Source organism: Aulonocara stuartgranti (genome assembly GCF_965226115.1).
Source record: "Aulonocara stuartgranti genome assembly, chromosome: 9".
Taxonomy (NCBI): domain Eukaryota; kingdom Metazoa; phylum Chordata; class Actinopteri; order Cichliformes; family Cichlidae; genus Aulonocara; species Aulonocara stuartgranti.
This window is the reverse complement of record NC_138960.1, coordinates 21,240,772-21,260,779: the sequence shown is the minus strand read 5'-3', so window position 1 is coordinate 21,260,779 and position 20,008 is coordinate 21,240,772. Positions and strand designations below refer to the sequence as shown.

At 39.9% G+C, this 20,008-nt stretch overlaps 1 protein-coding gene across 1 annotated transcript in view; it reads left to right on the top strand.

Moving 5' to 3' along the window:
- The window catches only part of slc4a2b (solute carrier family 4 member 2b), a 54,046-nt gene that overhangs the window by 14,793 nt on the left and 19,245 nt on the right, over positions 1 to 20,008 (top strand). The window contains exons 3-4 of the mRNA XM_082546871.1: positions 471 to 550; positions 8,928 to 9,099. Of these exons, the coding sequence (XP_082402997.1) occupies positions 9,040 to 9,099 (60 nt within the window). The 5' untranslated portion in view covers positions 471 to 550; positions 8,928 to 9,039. The remainder of the gene's footprint in view (positions 1 to 470; positions 551 to 8,927; positions 9,100 to 20,008) is intronic.

Below are 20,008 nucleotides of genomic sequence, written 5' to 3'. Positions count from 1 at the left end.
GAACTGGTCACAGTTAGTGGTAAGCAAATGCAAGTCTATGTCACAAAGGCAAAAAATTGTCAAAACATCCAACTCCCCTCGTTCGGTTTGTTGTAAAGAATGTAAAGAGAGATATCGATTGCCGCATTTCCACTTTCTGTGTGTGTGTGTGTGTGTGTGTGTGTGTGTGTGTGTGTGTGTGTGTGTGTGTGTGTGTGTGTGTGTGTGTGTGTGTGTGCGTGCAGCAGCCTCTGACTCAGTGCTGAATGGGTCCTAGAGTCACATGGCTACATGTCAGCAGGCTGGAGGAGGAAACGTAATCCCGAGGAGGAAGGCTGGCGTTATCAGTCTGTGCATGTTGGTCTGAGAGGGCATTCGGCTCGACGAGACACTCCACATCTCTAACACGCTCTCTCTCCTTCTTTTTTTTTTTTTTGTCTTCCTATCTGTCTCCTCTCCCTCTGTTTGTTTTCTCCCTGCACTCTGATCAGCCCCGGGTCTGTATTCACAGCAGAGTTCAGAATTGCACTACAATGTCTGCGGTGGCTTCTCTGCAGTAAAGCACACAAAGGTATGGTACAATCAATAAGCTTTTTTTTTTTTTTTTTTTTTACTGCTTCTTTAACAGTTGCTAGGTTTTCAACTATTTGCATTTGTCACATTTGTATGTATTTTTTTTTACAGATTATTGATTTTGCCATTCATTTTTATTTGGTTTATTAATTCATTATTCATATGGGCTAGTGCTTAAAAGAGTAACCTGATCCGTTATTTGTCAAGTCTAATCCTTCCTGATAATGAAACATTTGAGGTGAGATTAGAGCTGACTCAGGGTTCAACCACAGTGATCTGTAGCCAGCTGTAAACAAATCAAAATATGCTCCACAGATTACACAGTTTGAGGAAGGAGGGAAAGTAAGGGGGTAAGAAAACCAAAAAAACAACAAAAAGCCCTTTAAATGATCTTTAAATGAGCTCTCTTGTTACCCACTTGTGTTTCAGTAGCACAAACATGTTTTTCCAGTGTTGTAAATCCTAAATTGGTGCCTTCAAAGGACACATTTTAGGACTGGATTGCTTTCTAAGTGCTGTGGTTAAATCAGAATTTGACCATTTGTGGCTACATCAAAAAACGATGTGATTTTTCTAAAGTGTTTGTCGCTTCACCCACTTTAGTTCTTTTTTTTATTTTTTTTGTTCTTTTTTTTTTTTAAATAAAAGGTTAATAGTATAATAGGTTAGCAACACAGTCGGTGTTTCAGGAAAAAAAATGGTGTTGTCTGTTCAAACCTGCACTGTCAGCTAAAGGAAAAGCTCTGTTCTTTAATGAAACCTCATACTTCTTCTTTCTTCCCTGTCATTGTCCTGCTTTCATAAATACAGGCCAGTGTATTGGTTGAGGTTTGGACATTGTGATCAAGCTTCTATTTCTGTGCACGGGCATTTTTATTGGCAGTGTGCACATTTTATTGAACTGTTCTTTAATTATGCTTTGTTTTTGATAGAATTTGTAGATGTGCAGGGAGACTGCGGTTGGCGCTCACGTGCCAAGCTGCCAACCGAAGCCGGGCCCGGCCGCGGCGTCTTGACAGAACGTTGGTTTAACGCACATGTGGGCTTTTGTCGTGGGTTTTCTTCTGGCTCATAACCTCCGTCCCGTCGTCTGACTGTCTCGTGTATTTATGAGGGCACGACATAGGATATTTTTAACCAGAGGTGTGGACTCGAGTCACATGACTTGGACTCGAGTCAGACTCGAGTCATTAATTTTATGACTTTAGACTTGACTTGAAAAAATGTTCTAAGACTTGTGACTTGACTTGGACTTTTACACCAATGACTTGGGACTTGAATTGGACTTGAACCGGTTTACTTGAAAAGACTTGATATTTTACCCCAAATATAAAATTTAACATGCATATTATATAGAGATTGAAAATGTGACGTCATTCACGGGTAGAACCGCAAAGGATTCTGGGAACTCGTGGCAAGCGGTACTAGCGCACGCAGGGTTTCAATTAAAATCAGTCACACAGCGATAAAAAGAAACACAAAAATGTCAAGAAGCTGTTGTATTATTAACTGCAATAGCCGGTCGCATGACAGCCACGGGAAGCCGACGGGTAAAGAGATCGGTTGTTATCGGATTACGTCGTTGAAGAGAAATTGTTCGAGCCATGTTTCCAAAGTAACAAAGACGCAACGGATGGCCTGGATTGCAGCCATTCAAAGATCAAATATAACGTCCTAGAACACTCCAGCTCACAGGTTAGTCTGCTCCAAGCATTTCCACAAAGGTCAGTCTGCTGTTGTAGTTAATGCGTCATTTTTCTTAACATAATTGGTGATATAGGTTACAAGCAAGTCTGGCGCTGAACAGAAATTGTCGCGCTATGCTCCTTTGTTTATTGTGCATAAATAGTGAATTGTCCTGACACAATATTGCGTTTCGCTTCTGTTATTATGGTACATTGACAAAAACATATACTTTTATTCACAGGATAAAACAGGTTTTTTGTATCACTAATTGCCCAGTACGATTACAGCATACAATATTATTGTCACTGCTACATTTCTGTGATGCGTACCAGAAATTATTTCCACTACTAATTAATTACCGTTGAGCTCAAAGGTCCTATTAATAAACGGTTAACGAATGTGTATTTATGACGACAATTTGTGAGACTGGTAAACTTATGATACGTACGATGGTCTTTCGTTCTACACGGTGCATTTCAAGGTCCTGCACCCATCCGTCGGTAAACTGTACCTGGGCTTGTTGCAGTGACCTGAAGTTACTAAACTTCATGAGTGTGTGCACTCACTCCAAGAACCGTATGATTATAAATATGCATATAAATATGCTAAGATGAGATAGCTGACTTCATCTAACTAGCAAATGTTGTCCAGGCTACGTTGGTGATACAGTTTTTTTTAATGTGTATGATATTTTTGTCATGCGATTTCAAAGCCGGTCCTACAACCGCATCCAAGAATAACATGCAGCTTATCTCAGAACTGTCGGTGAAAATTATTCTTGGAGCTAGGTTTAATTGAGCTGCATTTTAAAGAGGTGCAATTTCACAATTTGTGTATATTTTCTAAGTTCACTATTTTGTCATGTGTTGAGAAAAACACAGATTTAAAAATTACATGGTCTAATATTTACATTTAGCATATAACTGCAACATGCTTTTTTTCGTTTTTTTTTTAAAGACTCGAAAGGACTTGAAATTCAAAATTTCAGACTTGTGACTTGACTCGGACTTTTACACCAGTGACTTGAGACTCGACTCTGACTTGCCTGACATTACTTGAGACTTGACTTGAGACTTGAGGATAAAGACTTGAGACTTACTTGAGACTTGCAAAACAATGACTTGGTCCCACCTCTGTTTTTAACCTTTTGCTTGCGATTAACACAAACGGTCAAATGACATCAAAGTGGAAGATGCACAGGTGCAGAATAAGCAGTTTGTAGGTCTGTATAAGACATTTTTGCTATTTTTCTGAGATTTTCTTGCGCCAAACCATCAGTACTTGACTCCTAATCCAGCGCTCTGTTTTCTATAACCTGCTGTCTTCAAGGATCCCATTTACCCATAAATGTGTCTGTGATATGCATCAGGTGGTAGGGAACTCTTCCTCACAGAAAAGTTTAAAAACATAGAGGGATTTCCATCAGGAATGGAAATTTACAACATACCACAGAGCCAAAGAGTCAGGTGCATTCATACACTTTGGGAGCGATGAGTCATCACAAAGTACACATCAGAGATCCAAATAAAGAGAAAATGTCAAGCTCTCATCACTCTCCCACTCCGTTATCCTCTTCTTCTGAAAGTGGGATGCAGATCTTTGGAGATTTACAGATTAATCTGATGTGTAATTAAAAGCAAAGGAAGTGTTTGCTTTTGGGATTTATTGCAGTCTCGCGTTAGAAACTATAAAATAACATGTTACACGCTACACCCGCTTGTTTTCTGTAAAAATCTGATTCAAGTCAACACTGGGTGTGACCCCTTTGAAGGTAACCATAGGCAGACATAAGCATTAAGTACTTAATTTGTTTGAGGATCTTGAAGAACTGGCTTAATTTCTATTGTTTTTTTAGGCTGGGGCAGTGACTTCTCTAATAAGTAAGTAATCCCAAATTGACTGGATGATGCTGACATCAGTAGTCTCTGGGGGGGCAGACCATCTGTTGCAGGGATACTTATAATCGTGGTCTTCCATTACATTGCTATATGCTTAGGGACACAGTCAAGCTGCACATGCTGAAGAAAAAGTGTAAATGTTAAATTCTCAAGCGGTAATCTCCTGGTTGGCACAGTGCTTGTATAATAAAAAGTATGAGAGGTAGATCTGGGTGAAAAATGTTAGCTGTGATTGATTTTATTTTTTATTAATCTGTATGCTTAGAATGAAAAACAAATCATCTTTGTACGTCACTTCATAAAAGATTAGGCTAGTGTCTTAATCACAGATGGCATGAAAGATGTCACTCATTGGTGTTGAAAGCTCAACTTTACTGTTTTCTTAAAGTTATCTTATATGGATGAAAGGCTGGAGTGCCATTTATCAGCTGAAGCTAGAGGGCTATATAGCAATCTGCATCTGTAATCTCTATGGGTGCAATGCATAGCTGTCCTCAGTAACAGGCTAATAAAACACTGAACACTTACCAGTCGGGGCACCTGTCAAGCAGAATGACATTTAAATTTAGATGTCAGGTGGAAGTTTTTTTTTTTTTTTTTTTTTTTTTTCGTAAATGCATTAAAATGTTTTTATTACTTATAAATTACATTTAAATGTAAATGTGATTTTATTCATTTTATTTTTGCACCAGGTTATTTTTTTCCCAGCCAAGCTTTAGACGTTGTCCTTTGACCAAGACTTGCTATATTTACACAAAAAAAGGCATTCAAACAAGGCTGAGTCTTTAACAAATACAGATGAAAAGAGTTCAGGCTAAAGCAATTTAGTATTGTTTCTGAGTATGAAGTCTTTGGGCCTACTATAAATCCAGGCTCACCACTACAAGCCCGTCGATACAACTGCAAAGGCTCAGTAACACATAGGCTATTTTCGTTGAACGCAGCACATCAACAAATCCAACTACCATGCAAACCAAACAAGCTCCCAGGTGGCTAGAGCGCTTTTAAAATGAGCAATTCAGAATTTGACTAGTCATTGGAGCTAAGGAGGAGAGGCACCATGCAGGTTATTAGATTCACGTGAAAGGTCGGCATCCATTATAGTATGGCGGTTAGTTAATGCACGTGGTGTGTTTACCTTGCATATCTGTAAAGGGTCCATTAATGTTATATTTGCATGGTTTGGATTGGTGTATGGTGCCATTCAAACAAGCCTTTTTCAGGGAAGGCCTTCCTCGTTCCAACAAGGTAATGCCAAACCACATTCTGCATGTGTCATCAGTCTCATTGCTGCTTACTGACCTTTCACCAGAGGTGTGGACTCGAGTCACATGACTTGGACTCGAGTCATTAATTTTATGACTTTAGACTTGACTTGAAAAAATGTTCTAAGACTTGTGACTTGACTTGGACTTTTACACCAATGACTTGGGACTTGAATTGGACTTGAACCGGTTTACTTGAAAAGACTTGATATTTTACCCCAAATATAAAATTTAACATGCATATTATATAGAGATTGAAAATGTGACGTCATTCACGGGTAGAACCGCAAAGGATTCTGGGAACTCGTGGCAAGCGGTACTAGCGCACGCAGGCTTTCAATTAAAATCAGTTATACAGCGATAAAAAGAAACACAAAAATGTCAAGAAGCTGTTGTATTATTAACTGCAATAGCCGGTCGCATGACAGCCACGGGAAGCCGACGGGTAAAGAGATCGGTTGTTATCGGATTACGTCGTTGAAGAGAAATTGTTCATGTTTCCGAAGTAACAAAGACGCGACGGGTGGCCTGGATTGCAGCCATTCAAAGATCAAATATAACGTCCCAGAACCCTCCAGCTCACAGGTTAGTCTGCTCCAAGCATTACGATGGTCTTTCGTTCTACACGGTGCATTTCAAGGTCCTGCACCCATCCGTCGGTAAACTGTACCTGGGCTTGTTGCAGTGACCTGAAGTTACTAAACTTCATGAGTGTGTGCACTCACTCCAAGAACCGTATAATTATAAATATGCATATAAATATGCTACAATGAGATAGCTGACTTCATCTAACTAGCAAATGTTGTCCAGGCTACGTTGGTGATACAGTTTTTTTTAATGTGTATGATATTTTGTCATGCGATTTTAAAGCTGGTCCTACAACCGCATCCAAGAATAACATGCAGCTTATCTCAGAACTGTCGGTGAAAATTATTCTTGGAGCTAGGTTTAATTGAGCTGCATTTTAAAGAGGTGCAATTTCACAATTTGTGTATATTTTCTAAGTTCACTATTTTGTCATGTGTTGAGAAAAACACAGATTTTAAAATTACATGGTCTAATATTTACATTTAGCATATAACTGCAACATTATTTTTTCGTTTGTTTTTTTTAAAGACTCGAAAGGACTTGAAATTCAAAGTTTCAGACTTGTGACTTGACTCGGACTTTTACACCAGTGACTTGAGACTCGACTCTGACTTGCCTGACATTACTTGAGACTTGACTTGAGACTTGAGGATAAAGACTTGAGACTTACTTGAGACTTGCAAAACAATGACTTGGTCCCACCTCTGCCTTTCACCAAAATAAAACCTTTGGCACATAATACAAAGGAAGCCTGACTAGCTAATTAGCTAGTGTCCTATATTAAGCAATAACGGGAAAATTGGCTGGTAAAAAGTTTCCTCAGTTACCAAAAGTATTGTTCAAAGAAGAGATGGTGCCTTAACTTAGCCTTTTATGAAACCTGTTGCTTTAATAGGTTTCAAAGTAAGAGTATACCTTTCAACAAAACAAAAAATTTACAATTTCAACATTTGCTGTGCGTCTTTGACTTCTGTTTAGTTTACACACATGGCACTAAAATTTCAGCTAATTTGGTTGCATTTGAAGCTTTGGACTTGTGTATGTGTGGATCAGACCTATTTTTCAGCTGCTAGAAAGAAATCTGGAAACCACTTGTTCCATTTCTTTCTATAAGTTTACAGCTCCTACTGACAGGCATCTGTCTGTTGCTGTTACCTTCTTCCTGTTTTCATACTTACTTCCTCCCTGAAGGAAAGATTTCCCAAAGCTTTGTGTTTGCACATTTAAAGGCTGTGACTAAGTCTAACACGGAAAAGTTTTCAAGCTTATAAAGAAAAAAAATTCCATCCTCCTCATCTAAGAAACTCTTTACAAAGTACCAGACTCGTGGATGACTCTTGGAAGACCTGATGGATTTCTTCCAGGTGGGAAAAGGAACATGCTGACCTCAGCACTTATCAGTGCCTTTTTCAGTTCCTGCACAAGGGACCCACCAGTTTTCTTTTGTTCAGTCCTCTAAGTGTACCTGATGTCAGACAGAGGACCATGTTGTTTCTTAACCTACCTGCTTGAAAAGGCAACTGCAGTCATTATTGTTTTCCTTTTCTGATCATTATTGTTATCCTAAAGGTATGATTACAGACGTGCCCTTAGGTGGATGAGCTGGTTCCCATAGTTTTCTCCCAGAATCCCAGGGTTTGGTAACTTTATCCCTGTGTAGCCAGCTCTGCCTCCTCCACTGTGGTGGGGTCTAGGTTTACTGAGAAAGTAATTTTCATGCACGCCCAAAGCTCAAACTCAGGCGGACTCTTTTATTACCACTGCCGCACGGATGGGATTATCTCAAACTATGCATGTAATTAACATTTGGTGCAGTGAAGTACTATCTTTGCTAAATCCATGTCCAAACAAAAGTTCAAGTCTGCCTCTTAAATTAAAATTTATATCATTGATTGTACTTCAGAGAAACCTCTATGAAATTGCTCACTGTGAACGAGGTCAGTGATATGATTGCGTTCAGGCACCAAGGAGGCTTATCATTTCTTTGATAGATGCTGTCAGAAAGCCAGCTTTGGCAGAACATGAACCCACAGAGGGCCCTCCTGCTGCTTTAATATTGTTTAAGGACTCTTTGGGTACCTGATATATACAAAAGTAACCAGTTTGCTTAATTTGGCTAAAGTTTCGGTTGATCTTTTTAGCCTGACAATATGGTTACATTTTACTGTAAAATGTAACCATATTTTTTTTCCCCCCAGGTGCTTAAGATGGCATCTTCAATTTCTTGCTTTCATCAACAGCCAAGGACATTCAGGGTGCACTCAGAAGAAGTCAGAACCACACCATTTCACAACTTTTGATTTAATAATGAAAAAGAAAATCTAATGAGAGATACAATTAATTTTGTACGTATTGTACCGAAAGCCCCTTCAATAACATTTTACACAATCTCTACCTATGATTACATGTGTACCATACGTGACGGAGACTCTGGAATGACGGAGGTTGGCTGAGGCACGTGCTGCCGCTTATCAAAGGCTCCTCTTCATAGTAGCATTAATGTTATCTGGCTCTTATCTTATCGAGCTGAATTGGTCAACGACCTTGAATGGTAGTTGGGAAGCTCTGCAGGGCTTCAAGGCAAGAATCAAATAAAAAGGAAAAGAAAGATGTAATGTAGTTCTCTGAAGTTGTTGCCTTTTTATGGCTCAAATATAATGCATTACATTTTTCTTCATCATAAAAGTGACCAGTTTAAGTCTGAAGAAACAAAAGGGCCTCCCCACCCCACCCACCCCCCGGGGTTAATTGACTAGGACAGTTCACTGTCTGACCTTGAAAAAAAGTGTAACGCTGACAATTTTCGTTTAAATCTCAAAGATAGCTTCGTCCTTATTCTTTCTAGATTTGTATTTGGTGGCTTTTGCACTCTTGTTCACCTTGAAGTTTTAAATCTGTCATCATGTGATCTAACTCCCTGATCTGCATCTGGCTCCAGGTTATGCTGCCCAAAAGCTGTCTGAGTCCCAGTGAGAAAGAGAAGGGCTAAAGCCACACCAGTCTAAACCAGCTTTCCAGCGCCTCTCCAGCAACGACTCTACTGCAGAGCCATGAGCAACCCCGATGCTCCCAGCCAGGTTACGGACGCCGTGGCTTCGGTTATTCACGGAGTAAGTACGCACGCCCACATGCACAAAAGCTTCAGCCTGCCCTATCAGGTCAGGCTACACCATCACTGGCTGCATGATAAAGGATATGAGATAGTGGCTCTGATTTAAAACCACATTAAACTAAACACATTGGCAGGACTTAGTCTTTCCTTAGTTTGGTCTTTTCCTATCAGTTCTCCTTGTGCTGGATTTATGCTGCATCATCTTCCTCTGCCCTCTCTGGCATTGGAGTGTGTATTTTGGACAGTGATGTTCCCTCCCATGCAGATCTAGTAACATCCAGTTCTCTGCCAACATACAGCAGCTCTGACTACAACATAAAAATGTTCAGGAACGCTCAGAGAGCAGCTCCTGTTGAAATCGCCCTCTTATTACAGCACTGGAAAATATCAGCAGGCACACAGTTAAATCTGTTTCCTTCCTCTTTTCTTGAAGTTGACGTTGTTGAAAACAGTGAAAACAATATTGGCACATAATGAGAGTTGATTGCGAGGCTGCTGGTGGAGCACGAGTTGATAAACATGGCTGGCAAAGGCCTGAGGGCAGCTGGTCAGTGGCCAAAGAAAGCAGAATTCCTCCACAGAGGTTCTCAACAAGGTCCTCTCGTGATTATCTTGCTGCAGCAGAAAATAATTACAATCCAGCCGTGAATACTCTCATATTGCTAGAGCTGATCCGTTTATGACTATGGTTTGTAAATTCCAGGCATACATTCAATTTCATACCAGGAAATATCAGGATTGCGGTTTTATTAACTGATTTACTCACCTTTCCCAGGAGCTCTATCTTTCCCAGAATGACAAGCCATATTTTTGATAACTTTACTGTGAATTATATGTGCAGCTAGGTAGAAATGGGAAAACATTTATTTCTGAATAACCAGTCATGAAGGCCACTACTGACTGAGAGTACACGTTCGTCTTCTGCCGTTGTTTTCAGTTTTTCACGGCAGATCCAATCGAGGAAATCCCACCTTGAGCCTAGCTTTGGACTTCATTTCAAATGTTGCAACTACTCGGGAACTAGACAAAGGTTGAATCACCAGGCATACACACTTCGAAGTCGAATCTCACTAGTTAACGCAGAGAATTAGAAGCATTTAGATGAAATTCGATCCACTAAACGCAATTACTGATCTATCTATTGAGATGTCTAATGATAAATACAGATATAGAGAGATAGATATAGATATATATTCCAAGGTGTTCCCAAGCCAGCTAAGAGATGCAATGTCTACTGTATGTCCTTGGTTTGCCTAGGGGCCTCCTCCCTGCAGGACGTGCTTGTTTCCCCTCACCTAGGAGGTGTCCAGTCACCACAGCTGGCTCCATTCGATGTGGAGGAGTAGCAGCTCTACTCTGAGCTCCTCCTGAATGACTGAGTCTCTAAGGGCCCAGACAGCCCTTAGAGGAAGATCATTTCCGCTGCTTGTTTCTGCAGCCTCATTCTTTTAATCATTCCCCTCAGCTCGAGGCAATAGGTGAGGGTAGGAACGTACATCAAAACACAAAAGTAAAGCTGTCGATTTATCGGTAAAAATCGGCAGTTTCACTTTTACACTCGGCTCTCTCCACCCCAACAGACTGATTCAGCATCCACATCACTGCAGATGCTGCACTAATCTGTTAGTCTCCTGCTTGCACATTAACAAGACACTGAGATACTTGGAGCACCAACTCATTGAACTGCACCCATTTCCAGGTGTGGCCTTGAGATTGGAGGTAATAGTTCTACAACTGTAATGGGCGGATTTTTTATTTATTTATTTATATCCAACTCTTCCTTGAGTTATGCTACTAAGGCTTAAATTTAGGGATGTTGCTGCTTCGATTGACAGGCATGCCGACTTGGGCAACCTTTGCCAGTCAGTGAACTGGACCTCTCAACCATGTTTGTGCTGCTGCTTCATTTAAGCATTTAAATGAAGTCATCTGACTAATATTACACCCCGCTGTGGATAGATGGATGCATAGCTTTGCGTATGACTGTTTATCTTACATCCTGCACAGCTCACATCTAATCAGCACTTCAGGATCAGATTATTCCCTTGATCAAAATCATAACTAAATAATAATAATGATAATAACTAAATAAACTTTCTGTTCCTGACAAAGCGAAAAAGGTAAAATGCTGTTTATTTAGAAGCAGTAAATTCCTAATACAGTGCTTTTAGATGCACAGATATTCAGTTTGTGTATAATACCAAAGGCATTAGTTGCTATGAAGAACATGGTGCAAAGGGCAGAGCTCCTGTGTTCATTTACAGCACTCTGCATGTCTTTATTGTGTTTGTACTTAGTAGGTTTATGGCAGTCAACTGAGCCTGTGATCCATAATTTCTTTTGGCTGTGATGAGATTTGCCAGTTGGTAGCACAAAGATAAAAAAAATTCTGGGTAAATGATTAACTCCTGAGCTCTGTGTGTGTGTGTGTGTGTGTGGTCAAGGAGTGGTCAGTTACTCCACTCTGGATTTTATGTGCTGACATTTTGAAACTAATGTCAGTGGTTGTCGTCTTCCTGCCGTGAAGATCTGCCCTGGTCACGTAACTGAGGCAAACTGAAATGGAAACGCGTTGCCTTCTAGGAAAGGAGCCAGCACTACCTTGATACAGGAAAACCAAAACTGTCTCTGAGGTTCACATCGCAAAAACGCCTGTAATGTCATTTGATGGACTTCCTGTATAAGGTGAGTTTGTCGCCTTTGTGCTTAGGCTGTTTGTGTGACATTTTGGCTTGATGTTATCTTTCCCCGCTTTCCCCGAACAGAGATTGTTCCAAATGTTGTCTGACTTTGCTTCTTAAGGTAAACCTAACCTCAGCACGACCCCTGCAGCTGTTTAATGTTCAGTCTTGTTCTTGAGGGGTTTTTTTTTTCTATGCCCAGTAGCTCATTTCCTTTTCTCCTTAAGCTGCAGAAATAGAAGTTAATAATTACTTCCTTATGTCATCTTAATGCGCGAGTAGTTGCACATAGTCACTCCTCTGATGGTCAGCAGTGAGATTATGGGTTTTCTTCACAGGGGCTTACAGAGATTTTTTTTTTTTTTTTTTCTTCAGTGGTTGTAACCAAACCACAACAAGTTAACTGTTAAATTGCAAAGCAAACAAGGAAATGAACTTCCTACAAAAAATAACGGGGCAAGTGTTGTGGCAGTATTCTCTGTTACTTCTCTCCTTGGAAATGAAACTCTGAAGTCACGGTTTCTTACAGAACATCTGCTGGTTGGTGACCCTAAGCTAACTCACTCCATTCTCTCGGGGTGCAACACATGCTTCCTTCTGCCCCTGCTGCTGCGTAGGTCACCTTATTAGGAATGTAAACAGTACATGGAGAAATGGCTTAATCAGTCCACATTAGCAAATTAGCTGAGTCAGTGTTAGAATTATTGGGGAGGATCCTTTATTTTCTCCCCTGTAATAGTTGTTATAGTTTACACGTCTGTGAGCCTCGTTGGGTCCACTTTAGTTTAAGTGACATAAAATTTGTCATCAGTGATTTTGAGAACTGCAGGTTTAGACTATTAAACTTTGTTTTTTAATGGGAAATGTTACACTTAACTGACACTGGGACTAGGGCTGCTCAATTAATCGAATTTAAATCACGATTACGATCTGGGCTTTCAACGATCATTAAAAATGACTGAGCCGATTATTAGCCCCTCCCTCGTTTATCTGCGACACCTTAAAGGCCGTCTGTGAAAATATTGTCGGGCATAAACCGGTCCGTGGCGCAAAAAAGGGTGGAGACCGCTGATTAAGAGGACCCGAGGGAAGCCCGGAAAGCTAAGCAGAAGTTATTTGGAGAGTGACTGCCGTTGGTTGAAAAGAGAGTTTTAAAAAAAAAAAACTTCAGTGGTGTTGCACACCATTTTATATTATTATTTTAAAGTCATTGTTAACCCTTTAAAGCCGGTCAGAGCAGCACGCTCCGTTTTGCGTAACTATTTTTAAATCCCTGTAGAACCTGAACCGCGTAAGCTAGCGCAATAATTTGTTTTGCATATGAAACCGGAGGAGTTGTACTTACATCTGATGCCATCAGCTTGTCCTCGGTCACGGTTTCGTTCCACATATAGCTTTGCAAAAATTGCATAAAAAGCGCTTGCAGGAACAAAAACATAATATTCCAGAAACACGCTTTGCCGTTCCTATCAGCTGTTCGTAACACTTCCCACAGTGAAATGATGCACCTGCTGTTTTCTTTGCAAATTTGCATCATAGGATTGTTTTTTGTTTTTCCTGCAGTATATAAAAATTGCTGTATCTCCAAAATAAAACTATGAAGACACTCAAAATAAATTTCCTGTGGTGGGAAACTATTTTTTGCAACTTTATTGTATTTAAAGTTTTGAGGGATAAACCTCTTAAATTTCTCCAAGTAGAAATATATGTAAACAAAACAAAAGCGATTTTCAATTTTTTTTGTAGTTTATTGCACTTTTTTGCAATTTATGTAATTACTATGGACTTAATGCATACATATTATTAAAATATGGGCTATAACAGTTGTATTGATGTATAGCAACTTGAAATGCTCCCACAAATGGCACTACAGCATGTAAAAAAATAATATAAGCTCTGGTGGACTTGGTTCTATAGTAGGTCTTAAAGGGTTAAATAAATATCGTCAAATAATCGTGATCTCAATTTCAGTGAAAATAATCGTGATTATCATTTTTGCCATAATCGAGCAGCCCTAACTGGGACTGTTGTGGAGAACGGCATCAATAAGCTAATAAGGAGAGAAAACTTCTACTGAGTAGAATTATTTCAGCTTATTGGTGCTGCCCTCCACGACTGTGGCATTTCTCACGAGGTTCCATTCCCGCTTTACAGGTTTTAGTATGTAGAGCTTTATAAACATGGTACACGTGATTCCAATTGTTATGTTAAGGGATGCTACAAAAATCTTAAAAAATCAGCTTTAAACAGGATAGATGGCCTCTTGTTGGAGGTTAAAATAAAAATATTCTTTGCCTGTTGACTATTTCACAATCGTAATCACGCCCCCCTCTTTGATTCCTTTTAGGGAGTCTCACCCTTGAACTTCACGTTGAGATTGAAATGCACACTTTGTCTTTGCGGCATTGAACTTTGATCTTTCAGTGAACTCTTTCAGTGAGCTGTTGGTCGTCCGTGATTGGGATCAGCCCTCTGTGGTTTGCACTACCTCCTCTTTCACACTTTTTTAAAAAAAATTATTATATATCATTCTAGCTTCATTCTTCCTGTGACGTGTATCTGACTCCCTCTGTATGTGACTCATCTCACTTAGGTTTGTAAACTGAGTTTGTCAGTTGGACATTTTAAAATAAAATGAGGCGTAGAAACACGACCCCAGGCTGTGTATACTACCAAATTGCGTCAGACTGATGGCTGGGAAAAGCAAAACTTTAAACATGGCCTTTTTTAATGCATGATGCAACAGGAGGGTTGTTGAAATCAATGTTTGTAATAGAAATTTGGCTGAGGTAAGACCTGGGTTACAACTCTTCTGCTTTCACACACTGTTCTGGAAAACTGAGCACAATCTGCACTGGGATTTCCTTGCAGTTGATTTACTTTAAAGATATGAGTTAATACAGCGACACATCAGCCACGATGCACGACATGATCACTACAGTGTCTGCACCCCCGCCTCCACTTTGCTTCCAAGTGCTGACTGTGGAGGATTTGCGACTGCCTCACCACACAAATAATCTCCTGCAGCCTCCACATGCTGAGTGTTGGTTTCTTTCTACAACAGTCTCTGCACATGCATGCCACTTACTAAAACCTGCATTAAAAATGGATGCATTACATGTTTCAGCAGTCTTAGTGCGGCAGATACAGTAAACTAATGTTGAAAGGAAATCTTTCACAAGTGGATAAAGGTTTTAAAATTGGCAAATACAGTATTTGATAAACCCTGTTAGCTATTTGAAAATCGCTTTTAACAAAATATATATTTTTTGAGGAAAAGCTAACTAGACATGCCCCTTTTAAAATTATCCATCCATATTTCTTTTGCCGCATATGTGGGATCAGCTCAGGCAGACTTTGCTCGCCCTGGCCACGTCTTCCAGCTCATCCAGGGGGATACAAAGTTGTTCCCAAGCCAGCTGAGAGAGATAATATCTTCAGAGTCCTAGGTCTTTCCCAGGACCTGTTTCCAGTAGGAAATACTTGAAATACATGCCTAGGAATTGTCCAGGAGGCATCCTAGTCAGATGCCCAAACCACCTCAACTGGCTCCTTTTGACACAGACAGCCCTCCTCACCCTATTTCTAATGCGTGACTCATGCTTCGAAGGCAAATCTATGATGTAATTTACAATGTAATTGTGAATTCATTTTAACCTTATGCTATAACCTTTGATGTGCACCTCCTGAGAAATGCAACTACACATCAGACTGATGCAGCTCACAACGGTGTGAATGGCGTGGAGAGTTGCGGTGTAGGGTCAAGAGTGACTTCTGGTTTCGTCATAAATCAGATTTCCCAAAGAAGTCCAAATCAAGTTTAACACAGTCCAGGACACTTCTAAAGGAAACTCCTTTCTGTGGCTCACGCTTCACTCTCCCCTCACTCATGAAAAAGACCCCGATACTTAAACCCCTCCACCTGGGGTAGAAACGTTCCCCTGACCAGGAGAGGGCACGCCACCCTTTTCCAGCTGAGAACCATCATCTCGGACTTGGAGGTGCTGAATCTCATTCTCGACGTCTCATACTTGACCACAAACTGCTCCGGTGCAAGCTGGAGGTCACCACCTGTTGAAGCAAACAGAATGACATCATCCGCAAAAAGTAAAGATGAAATCCAGCCACTACCTCGCTACTTTTATCTTGGTGTTAACTTCTGCTTGACTGATGATTTAACTTGCGTTATAACATTTTATATGTAACGCGAGTGGATGGGCTCCTGTCAGGTTGCACCAACACAAAAGAGCTGAGCCTAAGATAAACAGGCCTTAATGTGGGTAAATAACTGAAATTCGCTGAATCACACATGACTCAGTTGGTACTGAATTAATATTAAATGCTCTAACCTTAGGTATATGCTTTAAAGTGCTATCAAAGCAGTGGAATGGTAATTCCTTGAAGAGAACAGCACGGTGCAGCTATGAACACTCCTTCAGTATCCAGCCTCACATACAAGGCAAGGCAAGGCAAGTTTATTTGTATAGCACAATTCAACAACAAGGTGATTCAAAGTGCTTTACAGAGACATTAGAAACAAGAACAAATAAAAAGCATGATTTAAAATTGATTAAAACAAGCAAATAAACTAACTAACTAATTAACAAACAAACAAACAACAGTATATAAAATCAAAACAGATAAAATCAGAACAGTAGATAAAATCAGTAGTTAATGTAAGTTTTGAAATTTAAGCTTAAAAGTGTGGATTTGGTGCTTTTTTCAAATGCAGCTGAGAACAGGTGAGTCTTCAACCTGGATTTAAATAAACTGAGTGTTTCAGCTGATCTGAGGCTTTCTGGGAGTTTGTTCCAGATATAAGGAGCATAAAAGCTGAATGCAGCTTCTCCGTGTCTGGTTCTGACTCTGGGAACTGATAAAAGACCGGATCCAGATGACCTGAGGGATCTGGATGGTTCATACTGGGTCAGGAGGTCATTGATGTATTTTGGTCCTAAACCATTCAGAGCTTTATAGGCCAGCATCAGAACTTTAAAGTCTATCCTCTGACGGACAGGCAGCCAGTGTAAGGACCTCAGAGCTGGACTGATGTGGTCCACTTTTTTGGTCTTAGTGAGGACTCGAGCAGCAGAGTTCTGAATGAGCTGTAGTTGTCTGACTGATTTTTTTAGGTAGACCTGTAAAGATGCTGTTACAGTAATCAAGCCTACTAAAGATGAATGCATGGACTAGTTTTTCCAGGTCCTGTTGAGACATCAGATCTTTTATCCTTGAAATATTCTTGAGGTGATAGTAAGCTGACTTTGTTATTGTCTTAATGTGTTTCTCTAAGTTTAGGTCTGCATCCATCACTACACCCAAATTTCTCGCCTGGTTTGTGGTTTTTAGATGTATAGATTGAAGTTCTCTGGTGACCTGTAATCGTTTTTCTTTGGCGCCAAAGACTATTACCTCAGTTTTGTTTTTGTTTAGCTGGAGAAAATTGTGGCACAACCAGTCATTAATTTCCTCAATGCATTTACCAAGAGCCTGTACAGGGCCTCGGTCTCCTGGTGACATTGTGATATATATTTGTGTGTCATCTGCATAGCTGTGATAGTTTATTTTGTTGTTGTTTATAATCTGTGCCAGTGGGAGCATGTAGATGTTAAACAGAAGGGGTCCCAAGATGGAACCTTGGGGAACTCCACATGTGATACTTGTCTGCTCAGATGTGAAGTTACCTATTGATACAAAGTATTTCCTGTTTTCTACGTATGTTTTGAACCAGTTTAGTACAGTTCCTGAAAGACCTGCCCAGTTCTCCAGTCGTTTGAGTAATATGTTGTGGTCAACTGTATCAAATGCTGCACTGAGATCCAGTAAAACTAAGACTGACATTTTTCCACTGTCTGTATTCAGACATATGTCATTGAACACTTTGGTCAGAGCAGTTTCAGTGCTGTGGTTCTGTCTAAAACCTGACTGGAAGGCGTCGTAGCAATTATTCTGTTTTAAGAAGTAACTGAGCTGTTGAGAAACTGCTTTTTCAATGATCTTACTTAAAAACGGGAGATTTGAGATCGGCCTGTAGTTGTTCATTTGTGTCTTGTCAAGATTGTCCTTTTTCAGTATAGGTTTGATTACAGCAGTTTTTAGTGATTCTGGAAACACACCTGATAATAAAGAAAAGTTGACGATCTGTAACAGGTCTGACTCTAAAGTCTTTGAGACCTTTTTGAAAAAACTTGTTGGCAGGACATCTAAACAGCAGGAGGAGGAGTTCAGTTGACCTAAGATGTCCTCCAGGTCTTTGCTGTTAATAGGGTGAAACTGTTTCATGGTGTTTAAACAGTTTTTTGGTGGACACAGTACATATCCTGGATCTGCTGTTGATGTACCAATTGCTTGTCTAATTTTTTGGATTTTTTCAGTGAAGAATTTGGCAAAGTCATTGCAGGCCATGGTCGAATGAAGTTCAGCTGCCACTGACACAGGAGGGTTTGTTAGCCTGTCAACTGTAGAAAATAAGACCCGAGCATTATGGCTGTTTTTAGTGATGATGTCAGAGAAGTAGGACCTCCTTGCATTCCTCAGTTGTAAATTATAATTGTGAAGTTTCTCTTTATAAATGTCATAATGAACCTGGAGGTTTGTTTTTCTCCATCTGCGCTCAGCTTTCCTACACTCTCTTTTTTTCATTTTTCACCAGTGTGGAGTTTCTCCATGGAGACTTTTTCCTTCCAGAGATAACCTTCACCTTAATGGGAGCAATAGTGTCCATTACATTTAACATGTTAGCATTGAAGCTATTGACGAGCTCATTGACTGACCCTCTGGACAGGTCAGGTGTTAATGGGAAGACCTGGTTAAAAATTGCACTACTGTGTTCAGTTATACACCGTTTTGTGATCACTGTTGTTGATATATTTGTGTGGGCTGAGATTTTACTTTCAAAGAAAACACAGTAATGATCAGACACGCCCACATCAGACACAGTAACCTTTGAAATGCTCAGGCCTTTGGAGATCAGTAGGTACAACTCACTATAAACTTTTTCCTTGTCTTTACCACCTCTCGTTCCTGTACACCTCGCTTCCCAGTACTCCTGTCTACTTTCTTAAACATCCTGCCTATCCCACTTATTCTCTGTCAACCTCTTTCTTTGAACACTTTCTTGTACTCCCTCATTCCACAGCCAAGTTTCTTTGTCCTCTTTGCTCTGTCCAGAGGACACACCGAACACCTTCTTGGCACTACTGCTGAACTTTCCCCAGTCATCTGATAAGTCTTCCCTAGCACCCAGACCCCGTCTCAAGTCCTCCCAGGACTCTGTGCACTGTTCTTCCTTCTTCAGCTCACAACAATTGAAATCCTAAACTGTTTTTTTCTCTGTATTGGATCCATTAGATTGCATTACCGTACATTAGCTCCCTCAACTGCTAATTCTCATACATGAACATAGATCATTTGTTGAAATAGCTGAACCACTTAAACAGGATTGATGAAGAGTGTGCTTAGATTGAATTATGTTACTAATGCATTTAAACTTCTCTCATTTTCTGGCTAAAGCTAAAATATTAAAATGTCTTAAACTCAGTTTTGCCGGGTCTCAAACCGCACATCTCTAGCCCCGGTCTACACATTTGGATCATGCAGTGCAAATTCAGTATTAAGAGCGTGCTTTATTGTCTGACTCAACCTTTCAGGCTTTTTCACATGTTTAAAAAAGCATTGACTGTAAAATGTCTAACTTAACAGTTCTAGCTCAAGCTAAAAACTGGAAATGCTTATGAAACAAACTGCGTTGTGTGTTTAAGATGGGTCACACTTTTGTTTTTCTTTTCGCCGTAATGAATATATTTGAGCAACGTGCATAAACTCGAGCTCTTGGAAAGAGTCTATTTTCACACTGCTCTTTGGTTCCATGTCAAGTTTAATTAGTTTCATTTAAAGTAGAACCCAAATAAGTAGATTCTGTTCATCTCTTTTCAGTCTGAGAAAACGTGTCCAGCTTTTTTAGGTTTTCCTTACCTGGATGATTGAGCGTGCATCAAAATCATTTAATGTACTGTTAAAAAGTCTTAAATGTAGCTGTAGATATGTGGTGAAAACAGCTGCATTTGTTAGTTTCTGTAATTGAGACAGACTGTAATTCACAGGTCAGATTTTAGTCACTTTTGAGTCTTTCATGTTTCTTTTCAGCCCGTTGCTTAACATTACTTCTGTCAATATTAGCCTTCAAAAAAAAAGAAGTGTAAGAGGTTTAGATCATATGCACTTAAA